At 39.1% G+C, this 23,479-nt stretch overlaps 1 protein-coding gene across 3 annotated transcripts in view; it reads right to left on the bottom strand.

Annotated features, from left to right (window-relative positions):
• The window catches only part of palm1a (paralemmin 1a), a 31,177-nt gene extending 8,806 nt beyond the window's left edge, over nucleotides 1–22,371 (bottom strand). The window contains exons 1-6 of one of the 3 annotated variants that reach the window (XM_058401124.1): nucleotides 22,022–22,371; nucleotides 9,329–9,374; nucleotides 8,231–8,311; nucleotides 4,069–4,196; nucleotides 2,425–2,533; nucleotides 135–156 (exon numbers count right to left, since the gene is read on the bottom strand). In XM_058401124.1, the coding sequence (XP_058257107.1) occupies nucleotides 135–156; nucleotides 2,425–2,533; nucleotides 4,069–4,196; nucleotides 8,231–8,311; nucleotides 9,329–9,373 (385 nt within the window). In that variant the 5' untranslated portion in view covers nucleotide 9,374; nucleotides 22,022–22,371. The remainder of the gene's footprint in view (nucleotides 1–134; nucleotides 157–2,424; nucleotides 2,534–4,068; nucleotides 4,197–8,230; nucleotides 8,312–9,328; nucleotides 9,375–22,021) is intronic. The other 2 variants (XM_058401125.1, XM_058401127.1) reach the window with 2 other exon arrangements.
• Between the last annotated feature and the right edge of the window lie 1,108 nt (nucleotides 22,372–23,479).

Below are 23,479 nucleotides of genomic sequence, written 5' to 3'. Positions count from 1 at the left end.
ACACCACATTTATTTTGACAAAACATTTTAATAAACACAGCTGTCTTTGTGATTATTTCTAATAATTCTAATGCCTTAAATTGAGTGCTTTTTGATACTCTGTACACATATACATATATAGACAGAAAAAGTACCTTTAACGGAATCTCCTGTGACCTAAGAGAGAGACAGACAGACAGAGAGAGAGAGAGAGAGAGAGAGAGTTGAGGGTTATTCCAATTTTAAATGATTTTAAAGAATCATTTATTTAGTGCTGCTATTCTTGCCTTCTAAAGGAAACATAAAACAGTTTATTAGCAGAGATTTGCTTGCTTTTTAGCTCTCCTGAGCCGTAACAATCAGGCAAATCTACTTAAAAGCTAAACGAATCAGTTGTGTAACAGTGCAGTGTGCAGGACAATTTACTAATCGAATCGATTTCTAATCTACTGATAGACTATCAATATATTGACAATAGACTTTGTCCACTTCCTCATACATGCAGTAGTTCCAGTAATGGCTGATGTTTGATGTGAGAGGCTAATTAGTGAAAATAAAGCTATATTGGTGTTGATCAGTCAGCTGAAATAATAATAATAATAATAAAAAAAAACAATCTAGTGTTTTACTGCTGACTGAGAGGCTGCATGAGTCTACAGTCTGGGCTAGAAAGGAATCAGCCTGAGCGTCAGGTCTTTTTACCATTCTCTGTATTTTTCTTACGAGCATCGGTTGTGATGTTATGCTTGATTATACAAAAGTCCAAACTAATCCACTTTAAGAGCATTTCCACACCAAGATCATTTGGACTGCTTGGTGCTTGGTAAACCTGCTTTGTTTTTTCGCTTGGTTTGGATCGTTTTGACACACATGAAAATGGCACTACACTGCAGCGCTAGGACACTCATGTCTCACTAACACTTCATTGCCTATAACCACCTTGCAGATCCGCTCCACTCTATACATTCTGCTACATCTTCACCACACAGTATAATTATAAATGTACATAATTATTAATTCATAGATCACCCTAGTTTATCTATCCATATATGTATATATGCATATATATATATATATATATATCTCTGTTACTATGGTACATACAATGTACACATTGCAAACATATCTATCTATCTATCTATCTATCTATCTATCTATCTATCTATCTATCTATCTATCTATCTATCTATCACACTACAATCTTCAGCTAAACATTTGGCCCAACTGCAAACGAGCTCTACAGAGGACTGCCTGTAGTGAGAAATCTCATCCAACAGTCCAACAAACCAACCTGTATAGTAATGCATTATGGGACTGTAGCATGTTATATAGTGTGTCTGTTAAGCTAATGTCAGGCGACATCAGGACAGTCAGGAGTTAACATGTCTGATGAAAAAATTTTGTGGGTGAGCATGTCATGGCAAAACAGCTGAATGTTGTCCAGATATAACCTTGAGTTTCACTCAAACTTTGTTATAAATTATAACAACTACAGCTAAAAAGAAAGCCAGGATAAGCTCAAAGAGCAAGGATGACCACTATGAACCATAAACAGGTTTACTCTGACCAATTAGGGGATAGCTCACTCACGTCTGACTTGAAGAAATACATTTGGTACACTTTGCCATGTGAAAGTGAACTGGGCCAAGGAGAAAGTGCTACACTGCACCAGTGTAAGTTTCCGGAAAACAAAGCACAGATCTACATATCTAAAAATTAACATTAATCCCTTTTTTTAAAATCCCTTTTGTTTTCCAGCCACCCTTGCATATTTCATATATCATAAGATTATAAATGTCTCTTTTTTAGCAGTAGGACGATTAGGATTATAATTTATAATATATAAATTAGATTCAGCGAGATGAATGCAGTGTTTTAGTCTGCAATTTTGGGCAAGTGAGAGCATTTAAAAGAAGACAGTCCATGCCTCACTGGCATATCTGATTACACATCTGCTTTTGGTCTCCTAATTAATGATGAGAATCTGCTCAGAAGGCGAAGACACCTCCAGAGGAAAAAAACAAAACATCTGATATACTGATGTAGTTCTACTGATGGGGAAGTGGATATTGATCAGCACAGGAAGGCACAATCAGAGGCCATAATTACAGCAAACATTCCTCTTTACTGCTGCCTTCCAAATTCCTGTTAGAGCAGGGAAGATTTATCTAGAATAATCAAGGTCTTTTCATTTCCTACCAATTACCGCCACCTTGTCCATTGTACAACTTCTTCCTCAGTGATAAATGAAAATCTTCTACAGTGTGTCTATGCTGAGTGTGCATAAACACAAGTGCATTAGAGGATATAATCTGGATGTAATGGACATCACGGCTAATAAATTACTGTAAACAGAGCCTTGAGGTCTTCATAACTATCCCCTAAATCCTGTCTGTAATGGTCCTCTTGTGTGTTTTACTTTAAGTGCGAAGACTTAATGCTTACCATGTTCTCTACAGGCTTGGTTTCCTCTTGCTGAACTGCATCAGACAGGTTTTCTTTGGTGGACGTTGCGGACACACCTGTCTCCAACTCCTCCAGTTCCTGTTCCAGTCTAGAGCAGAAACACAGAGTACAGGAACAAATCTGATTCCTGAATCGTATAGTCTTGATATACAGGAAACACAAGAATTTAAACCTGAAAAACATTAAAAAGATGCTACAAATATTGAAATATCTGTGATTCGTTTAGCGATTCTGTTGCTACTTTGTCTTCGGACGTGAAGACGTGAATTTTATTGTGCTCATTGAGTGAGAATAAACAAAACAGCAAAAACATACAAGCTATGAACAAGACTTAAGCAAACTTAATGCCAACAGAAGCTTGAAAATTCGAACCTGTAACACAGGAACTTTTATAAGGGTGAAACTGGATGCAAGTGAAGGTCACTGGGACATGTGGCATGCTGGGGCTGATGGGAAATTGTCAGTAGTCAAGCGTATCCATGACAGGTTGGTGCAGTATTTCGGTGAAATTAGTTGAAGGGGTCATGCTGAGAAGTTGTGTCACAGATAAAGATTGCTAGCTCAGTAAGTACGAAATTATTTAAGGCTCAAATCTAAGAGATATGGACTTTTAATGAGAAAGCATAGAAGCAAAATATGTTCAGGAATGCAATACAGCTAAATGATGCTGGTGCATAGAGACTCTGCTCGGTTAGATCGAGATCCATAAGATGATGAGAACAATTGCACTGATGAGCTTTTGCTTGAGCAGAGTCTACAGATGAGAGACGGACAGACTACAGCATTAAAGAGCTGCCGCACCAGTCTCTTTAGGTAGTGATGGAAGCAAGAACTAATCCCCACTGGCGCCACATGCATATCAGCATGCAGTTCAACTACATTGTCGATAATGCAGGATATTTAACTTGTCACTGAAAGAAACTCAGAATTTAATCATAAAATAATTCTTGTATAGAGTGTAAGGTTTATTATCAATACTGAGATGTGAGTCAGGCAGGTTGCAGTACTGTGGAGATCATCAGCATAGTGGAAGAATGCCATTTTAAAACGGTTCACACTTACAGGTAATTGAATTTTTACACAGACGATGATTTGATTTAAAAGCAATGCTAATATAATTCCTTTAAAGCTCCAGGTTCACACTTAATGCCCATGTCAGCTTTCTAGCATTATATTTCGTTGTGTGCCAGACTGGAGCCCAAGCCCTACTCTGAGATCCTAGCTGGCATAGTATTAAAGAATGAATTTAATTTGGACTGAAGAGAATTACACTCATCTGCCCGTCAGTGAGAAGACTGATGCCACTCATTCACTATCATGAGCAAACTGAGACAAATTGGCTAAGCAGGAGCCACCCTGTTCTAGAAGGACTGGTATGTGGTAAAGAAACGGTCAGTTAAACAGAAGTTAAAGATACACCTATATTATCTCTTCTTCTATCTTTATGGCAGGTTACAGACCATTATAAAAGGTGCATATTGCCACCTACTATATTGTAGTGTGTAAAATCAAGGCTTCTTTGATCTGTAGTTATATTCTAATGATAAAAAGTTAAGAAACAACAAATTATTAATCCCTATTTACAATCCAGCAATTACTTCCATTTTTAATATGTCACATTACCTCAGAATAGCCTCCTCAAGTCCTTTAGTCTTGGCCTCATCTTCTTGAAGCTGTTTCTTTGCTTCATCTTCCTCCGAGCCAGCAGAGGGCGCGCCATCTAGCAGCCATCTCTCCCTCAATGCCTTTGACTGTGTAAAGAAATTGACATAAAATGATTAAACATTGGATTTATCTAGTGTATTCAGGAGCAAGGTCACAGAATGAAGTCTCATCTTGGGGTTGTGTTTCCATGCTCACTACCTAATATACTTTTAACAGTTTTGTTATATGATGGGATAGACAGATAATAGCTTAGTGCTAATTTTCTACAGTGTTCAAGTTACATGACTTTTTTTGAGTTATTAACACACATGTAATGCAAATCTGTGCGTGTCCTTAAAGATAAACACCACATCTACCACAACCCAGAGCAGTATAAAACGGTTACTGAAAAAGAATGAATGAACGATCAATTATTTTATATAGCTAGCTACTTTACTGCTGGAACTAGACCAAAACACTTAGCATAATCAGGATATTGTGAAATCACTCTTCTTTTTATATGCTAAGCAATATTCGAGATAATATTTAATATGAGAAGGGTGCTTGGACCCCAAAGATGGCTGCTTGAAGCTGTATTGGCATAATTATCACTCGTTTCATGGATTTAAGAGGTGTTGTATAGGTTAACCTACTGGTGATAGAGATCAAGTAGCCAAGGCTTGACACGTACACACAACAGGCTAGTTGGCTAGTTGTAAAAGAGTTTACACTGTATTTCTGCATCCCAATCTTTTTACTATCTGTCCTAAATAGTATTCGAGATTAGAATTAGTGTGTCCCAAATCGTAGTATGTTGAAATGAGGTACCAAATCAAAAAGGTACCAATACTATGGTTTACTATTTCCAAACAATTGGGGCATTAATTAGAACATCATTGTGAGTATTGATTGGTGAATGAACTGTGACTGATTTAGCGATGACGTTCTGGTTGTTTCCTTTTTTCATCACCCTCTCTGAGTATTCCTATTAACTACACTGGTTGCATAAATCTTAGCAGCAAGGTAACAGGATGGCATAGATGACACAAAACACCGACGAATTTGAAATAAAAAGATTCCTTATTATCTCAGTTTGGAGAATGTTTCTGGTTATGTGACACAAGCCCTGATTGATGAGCAGAATGTGGTATATTTTCTTAAAAGTCTTGCAGACGATGAATTCAGAAAAAAAAAATCTTGTACTATAGGGTCACCGTTGTGAATCTGTTTCTCATTGATCACTTATGTTCCGTGTATTTTTCTTTCACCCTGCCCCCATCCTTATCCTGAGTACTTTTCAAAACAAGGTTACGCCCGAGCCCGCCTGCCTCTTTTGGCTCTCTTAGTTTGCAAGGATTCACTACAAAGGCAAAAAGCTTGCAATCAATTAGGCTGCAATGCACAGAGGGAAGCTAATGCATCCTCCTGCCATGAGAAAGAGCCATTAAGAGGTGCTGATGCCAGCTGAGCCCCGGTTTTCTGAACCCACAACTGATCCTCTGAGAGGGTCGTGCTGGACACAGGGTGTGGCACTCAGTCTGCTCTGAGCTGAGCCTGTTGGTGGTAAATTATCCAAAAAACCTGATCAAGGCAATGCTGATTTCATCCATCATGGTCAGAGTGTATAAAGTGGACACTGTGCAGCAGCTAAAGGAGGCACTGTGGGTCTGTTTCTCAGTTAATTAGCAGACATTTGAGCCACTGTTGCTTTAGAATCAGCTGACTAGTGAAAAAGCAGACAGGAAATGGCCATTCATATGAGAATAATGCAACAGACAGGCCTGATCTGACATTCACTGCTGGGCTTGCTTCCATCTCCAGTTCCAGTAATCCAGAGATTGGCACAAGTGAAAAATTCACAACTACGCTGCTTTTACAACTGAAACCGAGGGACCTAGTTTTGTAATTCAAACTGCAAATCAATAACTTTCCACATGATACTGGCACAATAGAAAATCATTTATAATGAGCACAGTAGTATTAAAGGCCAGTTTACTTGTAAGGCCAGAATTTTGCAACAGCAATTTTCCCGACCGTTTTGTGGCCGAAAAAATGTCCGAACAAATATTAAAGCTGTCACAGAAAGACAAAGAAAAGCAAGGCATGTAGAACAGAACACTTTGCCCAATCAGCCTGTGTTGTATTTTTTGGCTATACTTCAGTCTCTGGAGGCTTCTTGGCATAACATACAATGCATCACAGGCTACGGACATTCTTGCTTCTCCCAGCTGTTCCTGATCAAGATTTCGTAGATGTCAGTCTACTTCCTTGCAATGGGCCCGTAAAACATTTAAGGTTGACACTGACTATTTTGATTTAATGATTCTGGAGGAACATTGCTTTGTAAGCCACACTTTGCTGAATATTCCACAGTGTTCATTCAATACTCCCGTATGAGCTGCTGTAAAAGCATGCACCATGTACACGACATTCACACACGCACACACACACACACACACACGCATCCTCCTCCACACTGATACAATGAGATCTAAAATAGAAGACAAAGGCCTCATTGCTCTCCTATGCATCCAGTCTGTAACTATTGTTCTAAAAGAGGTCTTTTCTCTAGAAATAAAACCGAAAGCATAACAACATGCAAGCAATTTGGTGTCCTCTCAGCGTACGACTTAGTAACACTGCAAAACAACAAAGTGTACAACACTAATGTAGGTGTATATACTGTACAGCCCTCCAGCGACGTACAGGATGTACTCATTTCACCGTGTAACAATACAGGACTCATGATATTAGACTAAGGAGAGTCAGTGTTCTAGTTCATCCAAAAGGTGTTCAGAGTCAGAGTCAAGGCTCTGTGAAGGACATTCAAGATCTTCCAGTCCAACATTAACACACCATGTCTTCATGGAGTGTGCTTTGTACAAAGCGACATTGTCATGCTGGGACAGGACTGAGCCGACTTATTTCCAGTAAAGGGAAACTGTAACGCTACAGTAAACAAAGACGTTCTAGACAACTATGTGCTTCTAATTCTGTGGTAGCAGTTTGGGAAAGAACCATATATAAGTGTGATGATTAGAAGTCATGCAGTGTATTTCAAATCAGTAGTGTTTTAATGTCTCTATCTTTTGTTTCTTTCCTTCCTCTGGTGGTTTCACTGATAATTCAGTCATGCCATTTTGTCCATTTGTTCATTGACCGGACAATACGTGTGATAAGACATATTTCACAACATACTGCATTTATTATACGAATATAGTGTTAATGCAATGCTTTAAAGTAAAGTAGAACTCTCAGAGATTAAATTTATTCAGCTTCTCTTTCAAAAGGCCCACTGCCTACTATTCAACAAGCATTTTTCTCCCTCTTTCTCTCTCTCTGTCTGTCTTTCTCTCTCTGGCTCTCTCGTTGCATTTTGCTGACTGCGAATGTGAGCTCCATGGAAACTGCTAATGGAGAGCTTTTGGATCTTATCTCTGGCCAGCACTGCAAAAGTCCTCCGTTGTTGAAGTTGCTCTTTAAACTTTGGTCACTAACACTAAAACACAGGTATGCAGATCTAAAATAATACCAAGACTACTTTAATTTTCATTTCACTGAATATTTGCTTAGTAGTAGCAAATTCTATCACATAACCTGTAATAAGCCATGAGAATGGTCAGTGCTGGCATGTTATGAATTCTGTCGTACAATTACGAGCACAAAACACTCTGAGTCAAGTTACAAAAATGTGTGCACTACTAACTAAGACCTATTTAGCCAGAGGAAGCATTGTCCCCCCACTCAGCCAACACAGGATGTCCTATCAGCCCCTTCCACCTCCATCCCCACCCCCAAACACACTCAAAACAGATTTTTCGTCTTCCTGTCTCTGACAGATGAGTGTCCTTGGCCTGGGCTGAAACCGTCAGGACACTTCCACACTCAGATACCCAGAATGATACTTCAGAACACACTGTTAAACTTTTTACACTTGTCTTAGTGTTAAGCTTTATTGCCAAGATTTTACTCTCACAGGTCAGCAGGGAACACAAACCAATCGTCACTGATAAAACTAAAACAATTGAATAAAGCATCTGTAATGTGACCTGACTGTGATTTTGAAAAATGTTTCGGCAAAACTGACGCTGCAAAAAAATTTCCATTTGCTTTTTTGCGTATCCGATGCCAAAAGTCTTACCTTGAGGTGCTGCAGCTGCCTGCGGTCATCCTCCAGTTGCCTTTTTTTGTTTTCTATCTCTGTTTGTCTCTTTCTCTTCTCCTGAGAGGAAAAGAAAAACAGATTTGGTGTAAGTCTGGATCAAAATTGAGCTGTACTTTCCAAATTTGCTTATGTTTCTAATGTTTCAAAAAGCGAATGGTTGTTTTATTCAGCTAGTAATAAAGTTAGCAACAAAACTTGCATACATACACCTGACCCTAAATACACACACCTGACCCTGCATGAGTTACGGTCGTGCCCCATGCCTTCTAATGTGAAATAATGGATTTAACTGAGCAATGCAGGATGTTTAGGATATTTTCATAACCAAACCCTGACTGATACATTTACAGAAGTAAATATTATAATAGTATTATAATAGCTCTTTGGTCTGTTTATTGAGGAACGTTCTCTAACAATTTATACAGAGATCACATGGCACTTTCATTGTGCACAGATTGACTCCATTCAGCTAGAGGGGTCAATAGTTATTTGGAAATACTACAGCATTTATATTATCTCTAGTATTATAAGATGTTCTTGTACTTTGGGACATTTAATCCCAATTAAGTCCATTCAATTCCAAAAAGTTCAAAGGGGGGCAAATACTTATGCAAGCCACAGTACAGTCACAACATACAGTACATGGATATTAAATTCATTTTCCTTTACCCCAAATCGCAGAATTCATGCTGTGATATGTTTATTGCTGCACTGATTGCACCTGTACACGGTTGAGCCCATTATTAGACTCAGTGTATTTTGGTTATTTCCTGTAATGAGTGGAATCTGAGGAAGGGGAGTGAGGATGAGGATGGGGCTGTGTGCGTTCATATAACTGCTGATGGGAGTGTCTGAGCAAAACATCTTCTAAGGAGCCAAACTCCACCTCCGAGCCTGAAACGTGACTGTTCACACGTTTTAGCAGAAAACAAGTGGCCTTTAATGATCAAAGAGGACGTTTATTTCTAATATGAACATTACTTGGGGTTTTTTTTTTTTTTTAGTTGAAGTTATTTTGATGTCTTAAGTCATGCAGTGGTTGAAAAGAACGTGTAGAATAAGCATCTTACTTACTGCTATAGCCTGGAGCCTCTCCTGCTGTGACAACGCCTCAGACATCCTGAGAGAGAGAGAGAGAGAGAGTGAGAGATGAAAAACATATCTAAAGAGAACAATGCAGTAAGCTCTGTTTCTCTCTTAGGCAATCTGTTGTGTTTTCTGTGCTGTTTTCCGGAGTTTCTGTAGGTTTTCAGCTTTGCCTTCAGTTCCTTCCTTTGTAATCCAGTTTCTTGAGTTTGCACAATAACACACACACCCACAGACATGCAATGTTTCTGAGTGAAGAATTTACGGGGCAACAATACATCCAGTTTCTGTTTCTTACTCTCATCTTGTTAATATAAAGGGGTGTGTCTGCTGTTGGTTGGGATAAAAAACATACTATCCTTATCAACAATATTATATACTATTATATATACGTATATATATATATACACATATATATATATATATATACATATATATATATATATATATATATATATATATATATATATATATATATATATATATGAATGTAACAGAGACAGATAATATCCATATACAATAAGGAACCCTCAATGTAGAGACACAAACAGAAGAAAGAGCACAGAGTGTCAAACATTGTGAAGAACTTCAGCTAAGAGAAAGAAGAAAAACAGAGAACCAGACGAAATGTAATATAATGGCCCTTCTCTCTATCACAGCATCTTTGATTAAATAGGTTTACAACATGTTACAGCTTGAAAAGAGTTTATGATATAATAATACACCAGGTTTATCCAACACAAATAGTTTCCTTTTGTAAGAAAAATAAAACGATGAGACCTTAACGTAGAAGAGCAGTGTAGCAGTGACAAAATATATGAAGTACTTTGGGCCCATCGGAGTCTAAAAGAACGCGGGACAAATCCTGCTCCAACATTTTATACTGTACCATGTAAGGGGAATCAGGGCTGAGGCAGTCTGTAATTCCTTACACTTTCTTTACTCAAGAAGCGTCTCATTTCTGGCTTGATGCTTTTGGAGATCCATGACGGAGGAAATATGATGTCTTGCATGCAGTTTGGTCATTTACTATTCGTTTAAGTAGGTCAAGAAAAAGAAATGTGTACAGTATTAAAGATTACGAGTCTCATCTGAGGGACTTCATCATCCCTGAGCTGACATGTACGAAAGACAAACTTCTTTAATAATGGACAAACAAATATCAGCTCTTCCAAGAAATATCAACAATTCCAAAATCATTGTGCATCTTGAAAGAGCTAACATAAGAACAGTTTTGCTACTCAGGAAAATAGCATTTAAAATCTCCCAAGAATAGGATATGACTGGCTTCTGATGAATATAACTTATATCTTATTCTTTAAAAAAAAGGAAATAAAAAAAAAAGGGCTGGTAAATGAAGTTTATAGTGCTGTAAGGTAAAGTAAGGGAATATCTTTAGTGCAGCTACAAATGATTACAACATTCAAAAATACAAAAAAATCAATCAACAGGAATAAAAGCATTTTCGACACGCTGTTTGAAGAAAGGGAAGTGACCATAACTCACATCACAGCAGATTGAGCCTTAATGGATTCTTTCTCCAAAACCCAATTTAACAGAAATATGGAGATTAACATAAAAACCCAATAAGGGTCTTCAGTTTGCGTCCCTGAAGGACACTTTAGAATGCTAGAAACATTAATCGTCCAAAGAATCCTTAGGGAAACTTCTTCCCCCTCCTAAAAGTGCACTTCAGTGTGCAGATCTGTTCTATGGACAAAAGAGAAAAATTCAACACTGAAAGATTTTTGAACCATTTCTGAGAAATTTCCCCTTAATGGTTCCTTCGAGTCCAAGTAGTTACAATTCAGATGTATAAGGATATGTCATTTAAGGAACAGAAAAATGGCACAGGACTGTTTTAAAAGACGTTATTACACTTATTCAGTTAAAGCTTGGATGGGATTCAGACCCATCTGTGAGAGAGTATTGTTTGGATTTGGACTTCACTGAAATGAACTTCACCTCAACGAGATTAACTTAAAAGTTCAGAATATTTTATTTATTAAGGGGCTATTAAGGGGTTGTTTTCTGGATTTAAAAAATCTAATAAAAAACTAATAAAATCTCAAACAAACATAACAGTCTTAATAGGACTTATTCTAGGAGCCAATAAGAGAAAAGTGAGCTCTGGTTCTGGAGACTTCTGGATATTTTTTCTAGTTATTTATTTCACACCGTTGGAGTGCGACAACACACACCCCCACCTTCGTTTGATCTCTTTAAATTGGCACCATACATTTCCTTAAATGCCTCCAGAGTCACTCTGACGGACACGGCGATGGAGAAAGAGTACTGCTGGAGCGTTTGAAAGATGAGGAGAATGGAGATCTCATGAGGGTCATGAGGGAGTAGAGGAATGTACGGATGCCCCAGCCTACGACACCCTGCAGGCTGACATGTGTTTCCCATCATAACCACCCCCCCATACACACTCCTCCAATCCCCTAACATATAACGCACACCACTTGTACAAACAGAAGAAAGAAGTGAATGAGTTTGGAAAGGATTGAGACATCACAATGCTATTCTAGGTATGTTGTGAACAGGTCCGCCTTTTTTTTAAAGAATTGGGAAAATCTCTCAACACCAGCTCCCAGCAATCAAACGGCCCTCTGATTCATGTTAAATAAGGTGTTAACTAGCAGCATGATGCCAAGCTGAGCTTGTGTTTGTTGATCCTGGTGCATAACATAAGTTTGTGCAGACTCAGCACCTTTCACTCCCAACTCCAGCCAGCATGAGATGACAGGATGCAGCACAAAATACTGCAACTCAATAACACACACAGGGACTGCAGAGAAAAACTTCACACTCTCGAGAAACACGGTGTGTCTCTGTTTCTGCGCAGATATTTTTAGGGTTAGTGGGTCAAAGTTATTGTATGAATATTACATAACCTCGCTCATGGGTGTACTCAGCATTTCAGACAGATTTAAGAGACAAACAGCTGCAAGGTTCAGGGTCATTTGGAGAAGCGAAGATCATATGTCTATCAGCAAATTCCTCTGCCTTTCACATGCTTATTAGCTACAGCTAGTAAAAAAAACAGTGGTTTGACTGTTAATCTGGCCATTCCATCATTATTAAACAACGGGGCTAAGAGTTTTCCATGTGTTTTCTGACATATTTTTCTTTATTGTCTCTGTATTCGTTCTTGGAGCCTTTAATGTAATGATGTAACTAAATATTAATGCATGATATGAATAAACAGAGATATCTAAATGGATACAAATACAAGGTTCACTATTTGTTTCCGGGTTTTTTCTTTGTCATTTTCTAAATGACTCCTAATATCAAACATTTGAATTTGATTATTTCCTCCAGCTGCACACATAACATCGGTGAGTTTCGGCTCGTCGTGTCATTACTACGTTCGTGTCTATAAACCTATTCTCATGGGTAATAAACCTCCATAAGAATCTTGCACTCATTAAAGCTCATGCAATATGAAGGCCAGTAGATCGTAAGTTAATGAAATTTATATTTATCATAAAGTTGGCATGTAAGTATGTGTAACCAAACCATACTTATTGTGTTGGTGTTTCCCAGTGTACTGGAATGCTAGGGATATAGTTTTCCTTGCCACTTCAAAATGGCTTTTGATAAAAGCTGTTATGAGTTTTTGTACAGTTGGTGGCCTCCTCATATAAAGCACTTTTATCACTGTTAGTTGCAGGCTAATTCAATGCGACTAGTGTTATGTTTATGTGTAGGCATACAGGCCTACTGGTATATATATCATACCATACTGTTCATAGCATAAACCCAATATTTAACAAACGTGAGGAACTCCAGCAGTGGAATTAGCAGATATATTTGTGGGAAGGTTGACTAGGTTTCGAGGGCTAGCTAACTGAATGACCACAGAGGCTTTGTGGTAGATCTATGCATCAAACAAAAAAAATGACGCTTCAATGAGAATTATTTCCAGTGCTCTTCAATAAAAAAAAAACAACTTGTAACGTTTCCAAACACATTTTTGTTATTAATCACATCTCACACCAAGTAACTTTTTTTGGCCCTGTCAAAAGCAGGAAATGCAGGAATGCAAGGTATTTCTCTAAAAATGAATAGAAAGCAACTGAGCTGAAACAGATGTCTCAACTGCATTGAGAATTACTTTTGCCGGCCAGCCAATCTAAGTGTAGCCTTCTCATTTCTTCCTTCTTCACTTTTTTGCATTTTTTTTTTCAGCCTGAGGCAGATTTCACTGAGAGGACTCGACGGAGGGAAGATGACTAACAGTGCTGGGTAACAAAATCTGGCTTGGAAATCCCACAATTTCTGGTGCTCGCTCTAATTAAGAAGTCATGCCAAATATCAATCTCAAGAATAACTGGTAACATGATTACTTTCAGATGGGTGAATATGTCCTGCATCTTGTCTTTGTTAAACACTGAATGCAAGGGACAAGATAGAGGCTTCTGATTTAAAACACAGCACGGGCTGTCACCTGGTTAATGTGCGTGTTTTTGACTTTATGTGCTCTTAAAACAACCCCATTAACAGCACCGTAGTTTACAGAGAAGAAGCACCACCCGTCTAATTTCCCTGTTGTTTGCTGGCTTCAAAATGTAGCTTCAAGTAAATTCATTATAATTATAAAAGGTCTTTCCATAAGAAACAGCACCTGTTTTGAGCGGTATTCACTGACCTTATATTAGAGCAGCCTGTATTAGAGGATTAGAATCAAGCTCTATTTGATGATTTCCATGCTCAAAGATCTAAATTCAAGTCACAAATTATTCACTGGGATTAGCTGATAAGCAATTCACCAAACCGTGCAAGATCTGCAGAACTGGAGCTCACCTGTATTATGTGTTAAACCTAGAACAAGGCACCTTTGATAAGCAAAAGTATCAGAACAGGTTTTATTAATATTATTTAAGTGAACACTAATATTTGCTCAAATCCTGTGACATCACCAAACTGTTAGCTTCTTCTTTTGTTATGCTTTTCCAGGCTTGTAGTTCTGTATCTTTCAGTTGTTGATTGTTTCAGGGGTTTCTCCCTTCTGTCTAGGTTAAGGTCTGGGGATTAACTTGACCAGTCTAAAACCTTCCAGTTTTTCCTCTGTTGAAGTCATTTGTTGTGTGTTTTTGGGTCGTTGTCTTGCTGCATAATGAAGTTCCTACCAATTAGATTGGGATGAATTTCTCTGTAAATGTTTATGTAAACTTCTCGATTCATTCTGCTGCAACCATCATGAGTTAAATCATCAGTAAAGATTAGTGAGTCTGTTCCAGAAGCAGCCATGCAAGCCCAAGCCATGACTCCACCATTCTTGACAGATGAGCTCATATGTTTCGGATCATGAGCAGATCCTTTCTTTCTCCACACTTTGGCCTTTCCACCACTTTGGCTGAAGTGATTGGTTGTGGCATATCTATGTAGTTCTTTGAGAATTCCAAAAGTCTGGCCTTCTGTTTATTACTGCTGATGAGTGGTTTGCATCTTGTGGTATGGCCTCTATATTTCTGCTCCTAATGTCTTCTTCGAATGGTAGATTGTGATGCCTTCAACCATGCACTGTGGAGGTTGTTGGTGATGAACACTGCTGTTTTGGGTTTTTTCTTCTCAGATCTCTCAATATTTCTGTCAACTGCTGTTGTTTTTCTTGACGGGCCTGTTCAGTGTCTGGTTGTTACACCAGTGGCTTCTTTCTCAGGACACTCCAACTTGCTACAGTATGAGAAACTTGCTTTTCCCTTTTTTCTCAGCTCTAAAATGCCTTGCTTTTCTCCCAGGGACAGCTCTGTGGTCTTCATGCTGGTCTGTCCTTTTTAACATCAAATGCAGCCTTCCCAATTAAATCCAGGGCTCAGTTGAAGAGTAGACAATCAGAGATATTAACTGATAAACAATCAATATAACAGGAAAATCTGAGCAACAAGAAACACCAGTCAGTCACATGTTCACTTAAAATTGGGTGGGAGTCATAATCCAAGTTGTTGAAAACATCTAGATGTAAATATCAGTACAGGAACTGTGAATTTCTGATCTATCATCTCATATCCATAATTTGATCTCAAACCTAGATGTCTTCAATGTTTAGCAAAAACAAAAGGTTCCAATATTTATGGAGGGGGATTGTTGAGAGCACTGCAAAACCCTGTGTGGCTTTATTCTATGTAGCATGATCAATAGTGAAGCCAAAAATGACTGGCTAGAGAGCCAGCAACAAGAACCATGAATTCAAGAGTGATTAAATTTGTATGTGTGGGTTTTATTTTTTTTTATTATAATATTTTAGTTAGCTGTAGATCAACCACTCAACTTACTGTTACAGAAGTTGCAGCTAATGTTATTTTACATTATAAAGTTATTTCCTTTAGCTAGCTAGTACTAGCCAAATTTCTCGGCCACTCTTCACAACATAATTTTGCATCTACTGCAGTAGTGACTGTGAAATGTAGATAATATAGCTTTTTGTCAGTTTTTATAGCACTTCACTTCTACATCAGTTCTACAACTGAGTGGATGACCACAAGAAATAGTATTGAGTGGAGGAACTTTTGCCAAGGCAGCTTTAATACCAGCCTCTGCTGAATTAAGTGCAGCTCCTGCGCTGCACTCCTGCGTTACACATCGATCTTTAGTCTGCTTTGACATCACGCTAGCAGCATTATCTGCCAAAATGGGCCTCAGGTTCAGAGCATGAAAGACGCTGGAAGCGTATCAGAGTCTGTCTCTGTATGCAAGGCAGCTATATTATGCTCCCTTAAGATCTGTACCTCAATGTGCTATTGCATTTCTTCTAGCACTTCTTTCATTTGGCCCGTGCCTGCTGCCAGCACTAGTAAATGCTCTCTCCCCACCTCCATGGCACTGCTCAATGGACTCTTCTGCCCACTTTTGTTCCTTCTGCAGTAAAACGGTAAAGCAGTTGACCTTTTCCTTCCTGGCAAGCTCTGTAGCCATATCTGCTATTCGCTTCATTCTTCATTCTTGGTGTGTGATACCAGAGGAAGGTGATGAATAAACAGCTATATATTTTGTAGCCTGAAGGCCTTAATTCACAATGGAGGTGGTTCTTTTCTCTTTTTTTGAGATCCATGCAACAAAACGCATGACAACACACTGCATTTATTTTACACGAGCGAAACTTGTGCATTTATTGCACTGAATTACGTACAATGAGTGTGATCATGTCACCTATAATTAACTTTACGTTATCAAATCTTGTGAGGATGTTGGTGCTGACAGGAGGAATTAACTACAGTGTTAAATTAACGTGATTAAATTATGCGTGGCCCTGGACTTGGATTGAGGCTGATTTGGACTGCGGCTGCAGATACGATCTCTGAATAGATCAGTCATGAAAATGTATATTGACATACCCCTGTGCGTTGGCAACTTTTTGTGTATTCATTCTCTTCCTTGTCCTAGTTAAAGTTTTGTCAATCACAATATCTGTATATTATATTTACTGCCATTTGTATGCTGTTGGCTTTGTACTGTGGCCATGTGTTTTGTGTTTTTTACATGTAAATATATAGTATAAGTCTTTTTTAAATGAGACTGGTGTGTGTGGTTGGAGGGATTTAGGGTGGTAAGGGCGGGGTATTACGGGGTAGTTGTGTTTTATATATTGTGTTGTATAACTCTGTTATACTATATATGTTTTGTTTGTTAGTGTGGGTTTGAATATATAAAAGAAAAAAAAACCTTATCACTGTTAACTTGTGTGGCCCACTAGCACACTGGGTCATGCTCCTGCATCCCAATGACATGGGGCTTGGTTTAATCCTGAGCTTTGGTGAGTGTACAGTGTTCAATCCTTGTCCAAAGCTTGAATAAACACAATCAAATCATGTTATTGTGACTCTATTGATTCACACGGAAGTGTCTAAGTTAAACCTTTAATCTCTTGCATGTAAGTGAAATTTATTTCAAAATGCCATGATTATTGAAACTGTTCTTACCCAGAAAAATGTATGTACAATAGCAATACACACAGTATTGACCTATACACTGTCACGTTTCTATTGAACATTGCTGTAATTACCACTGACCAACTTTGGCTGTCCCCATTCCCCAGGTTTCATTGACACAGTTGTACATTTGGCCATTAGTTTTCTTGCTAAAAATAAAACAAGCTGTCGTGTAGTCCGTGTGAACCATGTGAGGTGTGAATTGAGCAGACAGAGACTACAGGCTGCTTGTGACACTTCAGTGACTCGTTGTGAATTTGCTGCTAAATAAATCCAACTTCAGTTGATGATAAGTTTGGCACTGTGCACTGCATCTGTGTTTGAATGAAAATAAATTACATTCATTTCAGGCTGTTTACTCAAGCTGTACATGTGGTAGATTTTTTTTTCTTATCTAATATTATATATTATTATATATTACACAGACATGTAGCAGAGAGCACAAGTTGCATCCTTGTGTATAGATAAATGCACCTCTGTGCATGTGTGTGTGTGTGTGTGTGTGTGTGTGTGTCACCCTGGTGTCTATCTGGTGTAATCCTGCCTCATGCTTAGTGTTCCTGAGTAAAACTGTTTTATAAATGCCAAATTATACACTTTACAATCAAAAGTACAGTATGTGGACACCTGACCCTTGCAAATCGTATGTCCTTCATGAATATTCCGTTCCAAAACCAAGGGTTTTAACATGGACTTGGTCCCCTTTTGTAGCTATAACATCATCCCATCTTCTGTGAAGTCTTCTTACTAGATTTTGGAACATTGCTGTATTGATTTGTGCCCATTTAATCACAAGAGCCTTATTGAAGTCGGGCACTGATGTAATTGGAGAAGGCCTAGTGTGTACTTGGTGTTCAGACTAGCTGAGATCAGGCCTTTTTGCAGGCCATTGTGCAGCCTTTATTGTCTTTATGGACCTCACTTTATGTGCATTGGGGCATTGTCTTGCAACAGGTTTGGAATATGCCCCTTAGCTCCAATTATAATAAATCTTAATGTTACTGCATACCCAAATATTCAAGAGTATTCGTAGTAGTGTATGCTGTGGTTTTGTGCGTTATGTTCAGTTGCTTCAGTTCAGTTGGTTCTGCTGTCCATTTTAAACTTCATGTACCTGTCCCTAATTTTAATCTGTGATCACACTAACTAGAGCACAAGATTGGACAATTAAGCTCACATGTAAAATAATAAGGCTAACGTGATATGGGGCGAGTCCAATCAACGTGCATTGCTGGTTGTTAATGGTTTCATTAGATTACTTCATGTAAGTTCCACAGTATTTTGGTGAAACTGGTGCATTTATTAGGTGTCTATTTCGAATAGTGTCATTTAAAATGTGTGTTTTCTGTCCCTCCCTGTGCTATCTGCCTTTGCAGTACCTAGCCTTACAATATAATTCCATACATCTTCAGTCTAATGATGTGCAAAATTAAGAACCGTAACAGAATAAAGTCTGAAATGTCACCACTGCCTACTCAACTGCATAACTGTTTACTTCTGAAAGCAAGAAGAAGCCAAAGGCCATATCACATGAGCTGGATCTTTAATTATCAGTATGTAGAGAAGCTAAAGTGTCATATGACTCAGTGCATGCACATGTCATAAGTACTGTTTCTTTAGGGGTTTCAGTGATAACTGTCCATTCACATGCAAGAGCTGAACCATAATAATGTCGCAGTGTCATAAATGTTTCAGTATTTTCAGCTTTACTGAATAGTTCTCACTGCAAAGGCAATAACAAACTAATCCTGGGGCATCAGTTAAAGGACACCCCACCCACTGATTTACACCCTTATAAAGACTGAAAATGCCCTTAGGCTCCACACTACAAAGTGACCCTGTGTCCAGGCACACAAAATAAAGCAAAGGCCTAACACAGTCATATATTCCCCCTCTGATAGAGAAACTAGACTGTTAAAAACCCATGCTGTTTCTGTACAAGGTGAACCATGGCTGCTGGTTTGAGACATGAAACCGTAACAAGCAAAAGGGTTATGTACAATTAGCTCCAAAGAGCTATCATTTTAACCAGCATGTTAAACATAAAACCCACTAAAAAAAAGGATTTAAATTATTCATCAAGTCCTTTGTGCCATAACATGTGTTCAAGCATGTAGCATTTGTCTTAGTAATTCTTTTATTCTGGCCTAGTTTTTCAATTCACTACACTCACTGTCCACTTTATTAGGAACAACAGAAGAGAAAAAGCAGACTGGTTTGAGTTGACATGACGTCTATGGGAACTCTTTACAAACGCGGTGAGCAGAAAAGCGTCTCAGTAGACATCACGTGCCAAGAAAAAATCTGAGGCAACATCGGGCAATAGGATCAGCAAAACTGGGCAGTAGGAGATAGAAAGAATGACCATGCAAGGTTAAAATGCCTCCTGTGGTAGGTGACATAGTTAAAAGTGATAAGAATGTATACAACTTCCTAAATATATCACTTCAGTTATTTGCAACATGTTTAAACATTTTACAAGCAGATTATTTCATTATACCTTTTTTTTTTCAGCAGCAATGCTGAAACTTTCTGAGTGTCCAGAATTCATTTTTCACATGTAACCGTGTCTTTGTGAGTGTTTGCTAAGCGCAAATGTTTCTATGTAAAGAGCATGCTGAACTTGACATCTTTTTGTACTGCTTTTCAGTTAAGTGCCCTTTCAAAGGGATTTGTCACAAAACTGCCCACTGAAGTGGAAGAATGCTGTTAGTTTCTATGGAGACCTCACCCACGAACTGTCCAAAAAAAACGAGTCACACAGTATGAGCAGGGTAACACAACATTACCCTACGAATCGAAATGAGTCAATAAACTGTTATTGTTTAATGCTCCAAATCATTTGCTTGTACTGTTAAAACGAATGATATTAGCATCCTTCAATCACCAGTAAAGAAACTCAAAAGTTCTTATCTTATGCTAAGGGCTACTGAAACGATGACATATGGCATACAGCCTGTCTAAGTAATTTGCTGTATATTGGCCATTAGCTTCCATTATTAGTCCTATTAGTTACACAGCTCCAGGGTCTTAGCTATAAGTAAAGGAAGTAGAAAACCAATGCAAGTTTGATGTTCTCCTGGAACGTTTCTTTAAGAACCTCAGCAAACACAGACTTCATATGATACATATTTAATGTGTCTACATACCTAACTAAGCAGTCTTGCCGACTAATCATTTTGCTCACATGGAAAGCATTTGGCTTTAAGTAATGCTGAGTAGAAGAGAAGAAGAGGCTTTCAACCGAGAGCAAACTATAGGTGAGGTATTGTCTTGAAGTTTCGAAAATAAAATCAATGAGGATCAAACCAGGTTATCTTCAATAGCACTTAGGTTTAGTGAATTACAGAAGGCTATCAACCACTCACGGAGGCTAATCGGCTTATATACTTTATGATTAACATATTAGACAGGTCTTCAGAAGGAACTGTAGTTCTACAGCAAGTTTCATCCCCAAGTGGACAGTATGAGGTAAGGGTTCAGTTATTCAACCAGACGACATGGTCCTTTGGTGAGATTGCAGAAGCTTGCAGAGAAAGCTCCACTAATATAGTACACTAGATGAGAGATTGCGGGAGTATTTGTGTAAAAGGCCAAGCACTTCAGCCCCTTCACCCTGGAACAGTTGCTTCAGGAATCTCAGCAAAAAGCCCTGCCCATATCAGATAGCACATGCCTTCCCATTAGCAATGTGAACACTCAACGTTCTGTCTGATATCCCTGCTACTTATTTACAGTGTTATGGTCATTCAGCCAACAACAGACCACACACCACACAGATTGTGTGCAGGTCGTGAAATGCAGATCGCACGTCAGGATTCATTCAGTCTGTGCACTCAGCAAAAACTCTGTTAAATTGTAAGGATTTAAATGCTTTTTAACCCTCTTGCAGAAAAAAAACAGGATTGTACTGTCTTATTATACATACACTGAAATAATAAGAGCCACATGTTAGCAGTCAACCACAGAGCAAAATGAGACAGAAACACTATGTAGAAAGCACACTCATGGATGCATGGAGGTATTTTCAGAACATTAAGACAGCCCTGATAATGGGGATAATAATGATGGAGCTAGCTGCTGCTGTAAATGATGATGATGATGATGATGGTGAAGGGCCAGTTTACATCCTGAAACCTGTTCATTCTCCAGCAGGCTCGTTAATGTCAGGGAAACGTGCACGTGTGTGAAATGAACGCATTAAGGCTCCTGCACCGTTCTTCCAGCCTACACAGGAACGCACCGCAAAAATAACACCAGTAACTGTAGTATAAAAATAAATAAATAAATAATACCGCATTTGGTCAGTATGTCCTACAGGCCGTTTTTGTACTGCATGCACAGCCGATAGGACAAAGGCATGCATGCATTTTGATCCAGAGGTCAAATATATGACACATACTTATGAAAAAGCAAAAAAAAATCTCACGGTTAATTATGAGGCCCTGCATAGCTGAGAGTAATGCGTGTGCGCATCTGCATGATCGCAGATTGTCCAGATCGCAAATCTGGACAATCCTAGCCACTGACGCGTTTAAATAAAGCAGAGCCGAATATATATTTTGTTTAAATCAGCAAATATCAAAGCACGCGCATTGCCACACGCGCGAGCTGCCACAGCTGGAACACATCATGGATGAGAGGATAAAGCGCTATCTGCAGGTGTGGCATCGGGAGGGAAAGTCGGTAAAAGGGACAACACAGCATAAAAATCAATGGATTAATAAAATAAAGAAAGACTTACGCTACAGTGTCAAATACTGTCCGCCCCCCAGGTAACTGTCCGTGTGTAGCTGTGGCTTTGGCTGATGCGCTTTCTTCTATTTTTATGAAATGCGCTACGACATCAATTTGGTTCCTGGTCTCCTCTCCGTCTTCTCAGTATCTGCTGCACTGACACAGCAGCTGGATCAGATCCGTTCAATCTTAACAGAGCTGAGCCGAAATGAGATGATTGAGATGAGATGATGTCCAACACTCCTCATTGCCCAGTCCAGTTTGTCCTGTCCCCTTTTGTCGGGGTGTGAGGACTTCAGGGTGGATAGATTTTCAGGCTATTTTCATCCGCCCAGGTGATGAAAAGAGGGGTTCAGCTTTACCGCCCTCTCGTGGATGGGGATTGATATAAATAGGTTTAGAGACGTCTGTTTCAAAACACAGCGTATGCTGCAGGTTTAGAAAGCACGATCCAGCTATACAAGATTTACATAACCCAGCTATATATAACCCATCTTTACATGATCATGCTATATATATATATATATATATACACAATGCATATACACTGATCAGACATAACATTATAACTACTTGCCTAATATTGTGTTGGTCCCCCTTTTGCCCTGCTAAAACAACCCAGACTTGTCGAGGCATGGACTCCACTACATCCCTGAAGGTGTGCTGTGATATCTGGCACCAAGATGTTAGCAGCAGATCCTTTAAGTCCTCTAAGTTGCGAGGTGGGGCCTCCATGGATCATACTTGTTTGTCCAGCACATCCCACAGATGCTCGATTGAACTGAGACACATCAAACCATTCCTGAATCATTTTGCTTTGTGGAACGGCACATTATCCTGCTAAAAGAGACCGCAGCCATCACAGAATACCGTTTCCATGAAAGGGTGTACATGGTCTGCAACAATGCTTGGGTAGGTGTACGTGTCAAAGTAACATGGATGGCAGGACCCAAGCTTTCCCAGCAGAACATTGCCCAAAACACGACACTGCCTCCGCCAGTTTGCCTTCTTCCCATAGTGCATCCTCGTACCATGTGTTCCCCAGGTAAGCGACGCACATGCACCTGGCCATACACGTGATGTAAAAGAACACGTGATTCATCAGACCAGGCCACCTTCCTCTATTGCTCCGTGGTCCAGTTCTGATGCTCACATGCCCATTCTTGGCGCTTTCGGTGGTGCACAGGGGTCAGCATGGGCACCCTGACTGATCTGTGGCTATGCAGCACCATACGCAACAAACTGTGATGCACTGTGTATTCTGACACCTTTCTATCAGAACCAGCATTAACTTCTTCAGCAATTTCAGCAACAGTAGCTCATCTGTTGGATCAGATCACACGGACCAGCCTTCGCTCCCCATGTGCATCAATGAGCCTTGACCGCCCATGACCCTGTCACCGGTTCACCACTTTTCCTTCCTTGGACCACTTTAGATAGATCCTGACCACTGCAGACCGGGAAC

This window comes from Hemibagrus wyckioides, linkage group LG10 (assembly GCF_019097595.1).
Source record: "Hemibagrus wyckioides isolate EC202008001 linkage group LG10, SWU_Hwy_1.0, whole genome shotgun sequence".
NCBI classification, from domain to species: Eukaryota; Metazoa; Chordata; class Actinopteri; order Siluriformes; family Bagridae; genus Hemibagrus; species Hemibagrus wyckioides.
This window is presented reverse-complemented; position numbering and strand designations above follow the sequence as displayed.